This window comes from Geotrypetes seraphini, chromosome 1, assembly GCF_902459505.1.
Source record: "Geotrypetes seraphini chromosome 1, aGeoSer1.1, whole genome shotgun sequence".
NCBI lineage: Eukaryota > Metazoa > Chordata > Amphibia > Gymnophiona > Dermophiidae > Geotrypetes > Geotrypetes seraphini.
The window spans coordinates 464415200-464427238 of record NC_047084.1 but is presented as its reverse complement, the minus strand read 5'-3'; the positions used below and the strand labels follow the sequence as shown (position 1 = coordinate 464427238).

Sequence of the window (12039 nt, the reverse complement as noted above, 5' to 3'; positions counted from 1 at the left end):
AAAAGTGAGATCCTGCTTCTGCCAACAACATTTTGCTGTCCTTGTACAATCAATCATTCTTTCCAGACTGGACTATTGTAAAGTCTAATCAAGAAAAATCTTCACTTTAATTCTCTTAATATTGTATAGACACTAGGGCTTTGGGCAACTGACAGTTTTTGTAATAAACACACTTAAAAAGAAAAAAAAAAGGAAAAAAAGAAATTGCAAGAATTTTTGCATTATGAATTATAGATTTTTAGATTAGCCCACAGAGTGTTTTAAAATGATTTGAGTGGGTAATGTCTGCTAGGCACGCTTGTGCATTTGGCGGTATTGAACCCTGGTGAACTCGGAAGAAATTTTTTACACGAGTTCCCACTTACTGATGTAACACTCTGTATGCAACACCTGAGTAACACTTTGTATAAGGGGTTCAGTCAGCTTGAATCCTTACAAGTGTCCAGAGAATAGAGAGTAGGTCTCATTTTGTAGTTACGTGTTTTTAGACCTGTTCATCGCTTTGTATTAAGATTAAGCGATTCATCAAATTTTAATAAAACTTGAAACTTGAACAAAGTGCCAGGTTTTGAAAAGCTGTCCGGGTAAATCCGGATGGCTGGTAACCCTACACCTAATCAATCAGGTTTTGAGGATATCCACAATGAATATGCATGAGATAGGTCTGAACACAATGGAGGCAGTGATTGCAAATTTATCTCATTACTGACTGGGTAGATGTGTCCCAAGGACTGGGTTGAGAACTCATATTCTAGAATGAGCCATACTAGACCTTATGAAATGTGTTTTGCAGGGTAGAGGTAAGAAAAGCAGTGGCATAGTGAGGGGGGGGCAGGGGCCAGACCGCCATGGGTGCTTTCTTGGTGGGGGGCACCAGCATCTCTCTGCCCCCCCTCTATGCCATGCCCGTACCTCCGTACCTCTTTAAAATCTTTGCCAGCATGAGCAACTTCTCTAGCCTGCTGCTCACGTCGGCCTGGCTCCCTCTGAAATTATTTCCAGGTCGCAGTGCCAGCAAGTGACGTCAGAGGGAAAGCTAACATGAGCAGCAGACCAGATAAGTTGCTCATACTGGCAAAGATTTAAAGAGGTATGGAAGTGGGAAGGAAAGGCATAAGTGTGGTGCAGAAGGTGCAGAGGACAGAAAGGAGGGCAGAGGGGGTTGGCATGGAAGGAACAGGGGGCGCAGAAATGAGGGTATGGGGGGGCACCACTGCCCCAGGTGCCTCCTATCCTCATTATGCCACTGAAGAAAAGGGCCATTTTGAGCAAACATGAAACTGGACACTCTTTGCAGTAAGTAAATATGGTTAACCAACTCATTCAACATCTGGAGAGGTTGTGTCAGCCCTGGTTTTGTCTCTGTTGCATCTCTAAATTGGTAATTCTTTCCTTGAGAACCTGGAAATAAAAATCCATATATCCAAAGGAGAGTAATACCTGAACTGGTTAATCCTTTCCTGATAACCTAGAAATGTCCAAGAAATGAACTAGAGAATGAAATGGAGACAGAATTTGTCCCCGTCCCTACAGATAATCGCAGGAACCCATCCCGTGTCATTCTTTAGTGTCTATCTCAACCTTAAGGGTCAGCGGCTGTGCCCATTCATACTCTGATTCTTCCCTCTCTCCTTAAAGAATGACATGGTGATGGTTTGCCGCGGTTAACTGAAGGGACAGGAACAGGGACAAATTATGTCCCCATGTCATTGAACCTTAGAAAATGAACAAGCAGGACTTACTGTAGGAAAAGGCATTTTTTCAGCACCGGCAGCAGAAGCCTCACCTCCTCCACTCCAAGGCTGCAACAATAAAGGTTCAGATTCTGAATAGTTTCACAGCACTGGATGCAGTAGGCCAACACTAAACAGTCACTTCTCTTCAGGGGGAACATCAAGAATGAAAGATTATCCAATAAAACCATAGCTCGCTTTACAAAGCTGTCCTGGTGAAGTTCATAGAGGAAGTATAGGAGTTCCAAGTGAAAGTGGGGGTCATTAATTCTTGGGGAACAAGCTGCTTTCTGAATCCAGCTGAGAAGCTCCTCTTCAGAGATGGTGGAGGAAACAGTAGCAGATGATTGTTGGAAAAAGACCACCTGCTTTAGCATTCGGTAGGAGCTGGGGTTGCTCAAACCAAATAGAAATCGAATAGTGAGGAGCAAATGACCACTCTCTGCCTTCAGTCCCTCTTCTAGTAGTTGGTTGAGCTTCTGGGTCTTCTCACTAGTGACAAAGAAAAACATGGCAGCAAAGAATTCTTGCAGCGTCACATGACCAAAACTGTAGAGTGTCTCCACCAGGAGGTTTTGCCGTAGCATTGTATTCAAAAAGATGGTAGGGATCTCAACTCCCTCCAAGAAGTGGGCCTCTAGATCTTCCTTTTCAAAGATGACTTTTTGACTCAAAATGCCATGGAGTGCCAAGGAACCAAGATTTTCAAAGAGAGCCCTGGTGGAAGCCTGTGTTGTGTTCTTCAGGGAGTAGTAGTGATGATACTGTAACAAGATCTGGCTAAAGTTCAGGAAAATCTGAGTAGTGGTGTGGATATCTTCAAGCCTGCAAGCCTTCTTCATCTGTTGCTTGAGGACAGTACAGACGATCCAACACACTAGGGGCACAAAGCACATAGTGGAAATGGTATTATTGCATTTGATGGCCTGATAGGCCTCTAAAGCCCGTCGGTCATCTTGGAAGTAGTTATAGAAGAAGGCTTGCCTCTCTTCCTCCAGGAAGCCAAGGACTTCCAAATAGCAGTCAGCTTGAATTAAGCTCTCAAGTCTGTCTAGGGCAGTGGGACGGGTAGTGATAAGCAGACAAGAGCCTGGTACCAGTTGCCTCTTCAAAATGAGACTCACAATAACCACAGCAGGATACTTTGAATTCATGCACACTTTCTGGAGCTCTTCCTCCTCTGACAGAAGAGACTTTAGTTCATCAAATCCATCCAGAAGGAACAGAAGTCTTTGAGGCTGGGAAAGAATTTGATCCAAGAAGGGTCTGAGGCCTTGCCAGTTGGCCAGCATGAGATCACACAGACTAACGAGCTTCTTCTCACATCCCAGTTCCTTGAGGTTCAGATGGAAGACATAATCAAATCTATCTTGGTAGAGTCGGTCCAAAGCCCAGTCCAGCATCATCTTTCGCACAGTGTATGTCTTCCCAATGCCAGCAGCCCCCTGTAGGATGACCACCAGGGGAGCTCTCCCCCTTTCAGTGTCCAGAAATGTCTTTGGTTGAGCACAGGCTGAGCCTCCCTCATGGAATTTGTTCAGTATTTCTAGGTGAGTCTGGCCATAGGATAGCAAGGCTTCTTCTTTCTCTGAAGCACTCCAGTGCTTTTTGATAATGAGTAGGTCAATGTATCGCTCTTCCAGGTATACCCAGTCCCCTGGGAGGGAATTGTAGTCTTTCAGTTTCTCAAATTTCTGCTTGATGGCTGCTTTGTACAGCACCTGGCAATCTAAAGGAGAGGATACAATTATTACTTCCAGCCTACACTTTGAATGTTCCTAGGATAATCCTATTTAAAAGAAGTCCTATAACTCGTAACAATATTCTCTCCATAGAACTTCAATTCTAACATAAATTCTAATAATAGAATTTCTTTTACAAAGAATATTTCACTTGCAGAACTCACATTCTATAGAATATTTTGCTTATTGCACTTTCAGAGTATCCCTAATAAATCTTCCTGATAGATCTAGATGCAGAATACCTCCAATGTATGCAAATCTCTCTCATGCATATTTATTAGGGATATCTTGAACACCTGAAACTATTGTATTACTTGAGGACTGAAAGTAAATAAACTGCTTTATAAATACATCTTTTCAAGGCTATTACTTTGCCACAGAAGAAATCCCTCTTACATGAACATTTTTCCTTACAGAACTCTCATTATGTAATAACTAGTGTTTAAACCCGTTACATTAACGGGTGCTAGAATATATGTCTGTCTGTCTTAATTTCTGTGTCTCTCCCTGCCCCTGCCCCTGTCTCTCTCTTCCAAGAGCCCAGGCTGCCTAGTAGAGAGTTGCGCGGGGACAGAAATCCCACCCGTCCCCGCCAAAGTCCCACCCGTCCCCACCCGTCCCCGTGAGGACTCCCACCCGTCCCCGCGAGGAATCCCTCCGTCCCCACCCGTCCCCGCGAGGAATTCCTCCATCCCCGCCCGTCCCCGCGAGGAATCCCCTACGTCCCCGCGAGGAATCCCCTACGTCCCCGCCCGTCCCTATAAACTACAGAAATAGTTATTTCATTTAATTATGCTACTGAATTAAAGGCTCTGGTAGAAACCCATTTAAAAATAAGCAAAAAGACTTTATTAATTTGGAAATATTAATTGGGAAGAATACATACTTTGTAAACGGGTTTCTACCAGAGCCTCTAATGTTTATAAATTTTTATCAACACAACTAATATACTACTTTATCCTTAAGCAAAAAAAAAAAAAAAGAATTTTTTTCCTACCTTTGTTGCCTGGTTTCTGCTTTCTTCATATTCTCATTCAATTCCTTCCATCCACTGCCTCTCTTCTCTCTGTGTCTTCCATTTGCTCTGTTACTGTGCCTCTCCCTTTCTCCCCCCTCCCAAATTGGTCTGGCACCCATCTTTTTCCTTCCACTCCCCCCATAGTCTGGCACCTCTGTCTTCTTCCCTGCCAGGGTCTTCTCCCCATTCCCTCTTCCCCATTTCCTTCCAGTGTCCTTCTCCCCCACCATCTTCCCCATGTCCTGTCAGGCAGCATCCTTCTCCCCCCTCTACCTTCCCCATGTCCTTTCAGCGTCCTTCTCCCCCCTCTGTCTTCCCCATGTCCTTTCAGCGGCCTTCTCCCCCCTCTGTCTTCCCCATATCCTTTCATCGGCCTTCTCCCCCCCTGTTTTCCCCATTTCCTTTCAGTGGCCTTCTCCACCCCTGTTTTCCCCATGTCCTTTCAGTGGCATTCTCCACCCCTTTGTCTTCCCCAGTGCTTTTAGGGTCCTTCACCCCCCTCTGTCTTCAACATGTGCTTTCAGCATCCTTCCCCCCCTTCTCCCGTTTACCCATGTCCTTTCAGCGTCCTTCTCCACTCCTTTGTCTTCCCCAGTGCTTTCAGCGGCCTTCTCCCCCCTTAAGCGTCTTTTCTTCTCCACTCCACCTTTCCTCCCTCCCTGCCCCTTACCTTTGTGGCGTTTCCGCACCCGACCGACAACAGAACAGGCCCGGTCGGACAAATCTCCCTGTCTTGTAGCCGCGAATCTAAATTACCTTCTTACAGCAGCTGGAGTATTGAAGCTGCTGTAAGAGGTAATTTAGATTCGCGGCTACAGGGCAGGGAGGTTTGTCGGCCGGGCCTGTTGTCGGTCGATCGGGGGACTTGACCGGCTGTGCACATTCTTCGGGGCGGACCGCCCCCTCCCCCCTCTTTCGTTCGCCATTGCCTTCTTCCTATCTGCCCTGCCGCTCACAGCCGACCGGAAGTCTTCCTGATGTCAGCGCTGACGTCGGAGGAAGGGAGGGCTTTGCTTAAGCCCTCCCTCCGACGTCAGCGCTGACATCGGGAAGATTTCCGTTCGGCTGTGTGCTGCGACAGTGCAGGTAAGGAGGAGGAGATTACCCTCGCGGCTCAAATGCAGTGTACTGCGATCCAACCCCGCAGGAACCCCGCGACCCTCGGAGGCGTCCCCACGGGATCCCCGCGACCCTCGGGGGCGTCCCCACGGGATCCCCGCGACCCTAGGGGGCGTCCCCACGGGATCCCCGTGACCCAAAGGGGGAACCCGCGGGATCCCCGCGGGTCCCGCGGGATTCCCGTCATCCCCGTTCCCGTGCAGCTCTCTACTGCCTAGCAGCTAATTTCAAACTACTAAAAAATAAAAAAAAAAGGTTTCTTCACTTCTCATTCTTTTCTTCTTTCTCTAATCTTTCATCTAGCTACACGCCGGGCACACTCCAACACACCGAGGAAATGTAGGTACGAGAAAAGAGAAATGGAGGCAGCAGAAGCCCAGCGAAGCTTCCCAGTATACTGCATCGAGTGTCATATGTATGACTACCTCCCCTCTGGGAGACGGGCGTACATATGCAGTCGATGTCAGGAACTGGACAGCTTAAAGAAGGAGGTCGGGAGACTGCAGGTCAAGGTCCAGGAGCTGGAGGGACTCCGCACCATAGAGGAACCGTGGACAACTGAGGCAACAGAGGATGCCACCAGAGACAGCCACATCAATGAGCAGGTTAGAGAGCTAGAGAGATTCATCGAGGAGGCCTGCAAGATGGTAGAGGCACAGGATCACCAGCAATTCAGAAGGGAACCAACAGATGGAGGACAGAACCCACCAGACGCCAAGGGGGAAGGACCTAGCGGAGGAACAGAGGAGGCAGAGACCCATCAGAACCAAGAGGAGGGACTAGAGGATTGAGCCACTGATACGGACATGAGACCCAAGAGGAAGCTGAGAAAAGGGAAATCTGCAATCGTGGTGGGAGACTCAATCCTGAGAGAGGTGGACAGTCACATAGCAGGAGGCAGAGACGACCGACTAGTGACATGTCTCCCAGGGGCGAGGACAAAGGACATCTCCGACAGAATCGAGAGAATCCTGAAAGGAGCTGAGACGGAGGAGACAGCAGTGATAATCCACGTTGGAACCAACGACGTCAGCAGAAGGAACTACAACAGGACTACACTGACTGAGCAGTTTAAGATCCTGGGGAGGAGACTGAAGCTGAGGACAAGGAGGATAGCCTTCTCAGAGATCCTGCCAGTACCGAGGGTGGATGCAAGGAGGCAGACCGAGCTGCAAGTAATCAACAGTTGGCTGAGGAAATGGTGCGACGAGGAGGGTTTCCACTTTGTACGGAACTGGACAACCTTCCTGGGGAAAAACAAGCTTTACAGGAGGGACGGACTGCACCTGAGCGCGGCTGGGACGAGGATGCTGGCACACAACATCCAGACCGGCATAGACATGGCTTTAAACTGAGGACAGGGGGAAAGCCGACAGTCGATCTGACATCGACACATCGGACTACAGTATCAAACAAGGATGCTGAACCGGGAAAAGGAGATAGAGGGCTTCAAACTGAGCGGACACTTTTTGAAAAAAAAAACCATGGACGCAATGTGGGGGTCCAAGGAACAAATGAAACTAAAGAGCGGGAAAAGGAGGAAACAGCCGGAGCCAGAGGGACATCCAAAAATGGGGAAGCAGGTAGAGGATGATATAGGCACACCACAGGAGGGGGATGAGGACGAAACGGACACACCACAGGTGGAGGAGGAACCGAACGAGGCTCGAGGACTGGCAGCCCATGAGGGGGTCGGCAGGAGCATCAAACCACGAGGAAAACCAACAGAGAAGGTAAGCAGCTGGGACTTAATTTGCCTAAACACAAATGCTAGGAGCCTAAGAACCAAAATGGGAGAGCTAGAACTTATAGCCAGTAAGGAGGACCTAGACATAATTGGAGTCACGGAAACATGGTGGTCCGAAGACAACAAATGGGATGTGGTCCTACCAGGGTACAAACTCTATAGGAGGGACAGGACACACAAGAAGGGTGGAGGAATAGCGCTATATATAAAGGACTCCATCCCTTCAACCAGGATGGAAACATCAGTAAGGGCGGACGGCCTGGAATCACTATGGGTTAAGCTGACAGGAGGAAATGGAGCAGACATAAAATTGGGACTATATTATCGCCCACCAGGACAAGCGGAAGCAAACGACCAGGACCTGGAGGCTGAACTGAGGCAGGTATGCAAACGCGGAAGTGTGGTGGTAATGGGGGATTTCAACTACCCTGGAATAGACTGGAGTATTGGACACTCAAATTGCACGAGAGAAACAAAATTCCTGGAGGCGGTGAGGGACTGTTTCATGGAACAACTGGTCACAGAACCAACACGAGGAGATGCCACTCTTGACCTAATCCTCAACGGGCTAGAGGGACCTGCAAAGGAGGTGGTAGTACTAGCGCCACTAGGAACCAGTGATCACAACATGATCCAGTGCAAGCTAAAAACAGGAACATCCAAGGTGAAAAGGACCACAACGACAGCACTCAATTTCAGAAAAGGAAACTACGAGGCCATGAGGAAAATGGTGGGAAAGAAGCTTAGCAACAGCTCAGGGAAGATGGTGACCGTAAAGGAAACCTGGGCCCTACTCAAGGGCACGGTGCACGAAGCACAAAACCTGTACGTCCCCAGGTTTAGGAAAGGGTGCAAAAAAAATCAAACAAAAAACCCGGCGTGGATAACAAATGCAGTGAAAAAGGCAATAAGGAACAAGAAAGCATCTTTCAGGAAATGGAAAAAGGACCCAACAAAGGACAACCAGAAGGAGCACAAAAGGCAACAAAAAGACTGTCACCGAGTGGTTAGGAGAGCAAAAAGAGAATATGGCGGGGGAAGCAAGAAACTTTAAACCATTCTTCAGGTATGTGAAGGGGAAGCAACCAGCCAGGGAGGAAGTGGGACCATTGGACGACGGAGACAGGAAGGGAGTGGTAAAGGAGGAAAAATAGATAGCTGACATGTTAAACAAGTTCTTCTCGTCAATCTTCACGAGAGAGGACACATCCAATATCCCAGAACCCGAGGAGATCATAAGCGGAGACCATGATGAAAAGCTGGTCCAACTAGAGGTAAGCCGAGAGGATGTCCTCCGACAGGTGGACAGACTGAAGAGCGACAAATCACCTGGTCCAGACGGCATCCACCCAAGGGTACTAAAAGAACTGAGAAATGAAATTGCAGAAACACTTCGCCAAATATGTAACCTATCCTTAAAAACTGGGGTGATCCCAGAGGACTGGAAAATAGCAAACGTCACGCCCATCTTTAAGAAGGGATCAAGAGGTGACCCAGGAAACTACAGGCCGGTGAGCTTGACCTCGGTCCCTGGAAAGATGATGGAAGCACTGGTTAAGGACACAATCTGCAAACACATAGAAAACAATGGACAACTGAAGGCGAGCCAGCACGGCTTCTGCAAGGAAAGGTCGTGCCTCACGAACCTACTGTATTTCTTTGAGGGAATAAACAGCCAGATGGATAAAGGGGAATCCATAGACATCATTTACCTTGACTTCCAAAAAGCCTTTGACAAGGTACCTCACGAACGACTACTCAAGAAGCTGTGGAACCATGGGGTGCAAGGGGATGTCCACCGATGGATCAAACACTGGCTGGCAGGCAGGAAACAGAGGGTTGGAATAAAGGGACATTACTCAGACTGGCAATGGGTCACGAGCGGAGTTCCACAAGGATCGGTGCTGGGACCGCTCCTGTTCAATATATTTATTAACGACCTGGAGACGGGGACTAAATGTGAGGTTATTAAATTTGCTGATGACACCAAACTCTGTGGCAGGGTTAGAACCACGGAAGACTGCGAAGATCTACAAAGGGACCTAACGAGACTGGAAGAGTGGGCAAAAAAGTGGCAAATGAGTTTTAACATAGAGAAATGCAAGGTCATGCATGTAGGGAAAAAGAACCCAATGTTCAGCTACAAAATGGGGGGATCATTGTTAGGGGTGAGCAACCTTGAAAGAGACCTGGAGGTGATGGTGGACACAACATTAAAAGCATCGTCACAGTGTGCGATAGCAGCAAAGAAAGCGAACAGAATGTTGGGTATCATTAAAAAGGGTATCACAACCAGGACGAAGGAAGTCATCATGCCGCTGTATCGTGCAATGGTGCGCCCGCACCTGGAGTACTGTGTCCAGTACTGGTCGCCGTACCTCAAGATAGACATGGCAGTACTTGAAGAGGTCCAGAGAAGAGCGACTAAATTGATAAAAGGTATGGAAAACTTTTCCTACGCTGACAGGTTGAAAATGCTGGGGCTTTTCTCCCTAGAGAAGAGGAGACATGATAGAAACCTTCAAAATCCTGAAGGGCATAGAGAAGGTAGACAGGGACAGATTCTTCAGACTGTGGGGAACCACAAGTACTAGGGGTCACTCGGAGAAATTGAAAGGGGACAGGTTTAGGACAAATGCTAGGAAGTTCTTTTTTACCCAGAGAGTGGTGGACACATGGAACGCGCTTCCGGAGGTTGTGATAGGCCAGAGCACAGTACGGGGATTCAAGGAAGGTTTGGATAAGTTCCTGAAGGATAAGGGGATTGAGGGGTACAGATAGAAGCAGAGGTAGGTTATATAAATGGTCAGGAACCACTTCACAGGTCATAGACCTGATGGGCCGCCGCGGGAGTGGACCGCTGGGCGCGATGGACCTCTGGTCTGACCCAGCGGAGGCAACTTCTTATGTTTTTATGTTCCTTTCTTTCTGTCTTTCTCCCTCCCGCTGTCTGTCCTTTCTTTCTGGTTCTCTCTCTGGCACCCTGCCTGTCTGTCTTTCTTTCTTTCTGTCTCTCTCCCTACCTGCTGTCTTTCTGTGTGTCTGTCTTTCGTTCTAATGCGCTGCCTGCTTGCCTGTCTTTCTGTCTCTCCATGGCCCCCTTCTGTCTCCCCTCCCCCAAAGCAAACCAAGATTGCTCCCAGGCCCCCTTTCCCTCTCCGTCCCCTCCACTTCCCTGTGCAGCAGCAGCATTCCCCCCTCCACACACACACTTCCCTGTGCAGCAGCAGCATTTCCCAGCCTTCCCTGTGCAGCAGCAGCATTTCCCAGCCTTCCCTGTGCAGAAGCAGCATTTCCCTCACACACACACACACACACACACACACACACTTCCCTGTGCAGCAGTAGCATTTCCCACCCTTCCCCGTGCAGAAGCAGCATTTCCCCCACACACTTGTCGGGCAGAAGGAAATCCGCGCATGCACAGATTTCCTCCTGCCGACGGCATTTAGAGGAAGCTTTTCAAAACCCGGACAAAGTGCTGGGTTTTGAAAAGCCGTCCGAACCCCCGGACATGTCCTCAAAAGGAGGACATGTCCGGGGAAATCCGGATGTCTTGTAACCCTAATTTCATAGTCTGACCAAGGAGTGCTACCATAGAGAAGACTGGTCATCCCCCTTAGTTAATGGTGTTCCACTTGTAGTCTACTGGTCCAGTGTTTCTCAAGCAAATTCTGGTTTTCGCCTGTCTGGTTTTCAGGATATTCACAATGAATATGCATGAAACAAATTTTATGCAAATAATAATAATGATAATTTATTTGTATGCCGCCATACCAGAGAGGTTCTAAGCGGCTCACAACACAGGAACAATACATACGATTCCATCAAAGTATCCTGGTGAAATACAACAAAGAGCTAAACATACATTTCAATAGTACATCAGAGTAAAAAGCATGCCATATGAATGGAAATGCAAGTGATAAAAACATAACTGAGTTAAAAGAAAACCATTAAGATATCAGTTTATTGAAAAAAAATAAGTCTTTAACAATTTCCTAAAATATAAATATGAAGAAGCTTCTAACATCATTTTACCAAGCCAAGTGTTCAATTTGGTGGCCTGGAAAGAAAAGGTTCTATCATGCAGGTTCAGTTTGGATATCCTGAAAAACAGACTGGCTAGTAGGGTCCTCTAGGACTGGCTTGGCTTGAGAGACTGTGCTAAACTTTACCACCTGATTGACAACATACTGTAGATAACTGTTCCGGACATCCTGATGGCCATGATGACAAACACTTACTGATCTCTTGCTCTTTCACAGATTTTACTGGAACTGTTAGTCCTAAAACAAAAGAAGAGGCAAAGGGTTGGTCTTCAGCAGGGTGTTCGCTTTCTCTGTAAAAATCTTTTTTCTTTTTTCATTTATATGCCTGGACACTGCTGCATTTGGTCAAGAGGGTGTATGCTCTTACATTACATTACATTACATTAGGAACTTCTATTCCGCCTATACCTTGCAGTTCAACAAAAGAGTTAACTGGACATTTCCAGTGAAGTTACAACAGTTTTGGGGTTGGTTTTTTTTTTTGGTTACAAGGGAGGAGAGGTACCTGGATTAATTCTGGAAGCTCTTATGTAGAGAGCTCACTTTTGCAAAGCAGACTGGACTCTATTTAGTGTCAGAAAGAATTCTCAAATAATTTGACCGGCTTTTGAGCGGTCCTAATTAGGCTGCT

General features: G+C 47.4%; 1 protein-coding gene across 3 annotated transcripts in view; it reads right to left on the bottom strand.

Annotated features, from left to right (window-relative positions):
* Nucleotides 1-12039, bottom strand: part of LOC117363831 (NACHT, LRR and PYD domains-containing protein 3-like) — an 85068-nt gene that overhangs the window by 27549 nt on the left and 45480 nt on the right. For all 3 annotated transcript variants that reach the window (XM_033952280.1, XM_033952372.1, XM_033952458.1), the window contains exons 3-4: nucleotides 11604-11645; nucleotides 1743-3462 (exon numbers count right to left, since the gene is read on the bottom strand). In XM_033952280.1, coding sequence (XP_033808171.1) covers nucleotides 1743-3462; nucleotides 11604-11645 — 1762 coding nt within the window. The remainder of the gene's footprint in view (nucleotides 1-1742; nucleotides 3463-11603; nucleotides 11646-12039) is intronic.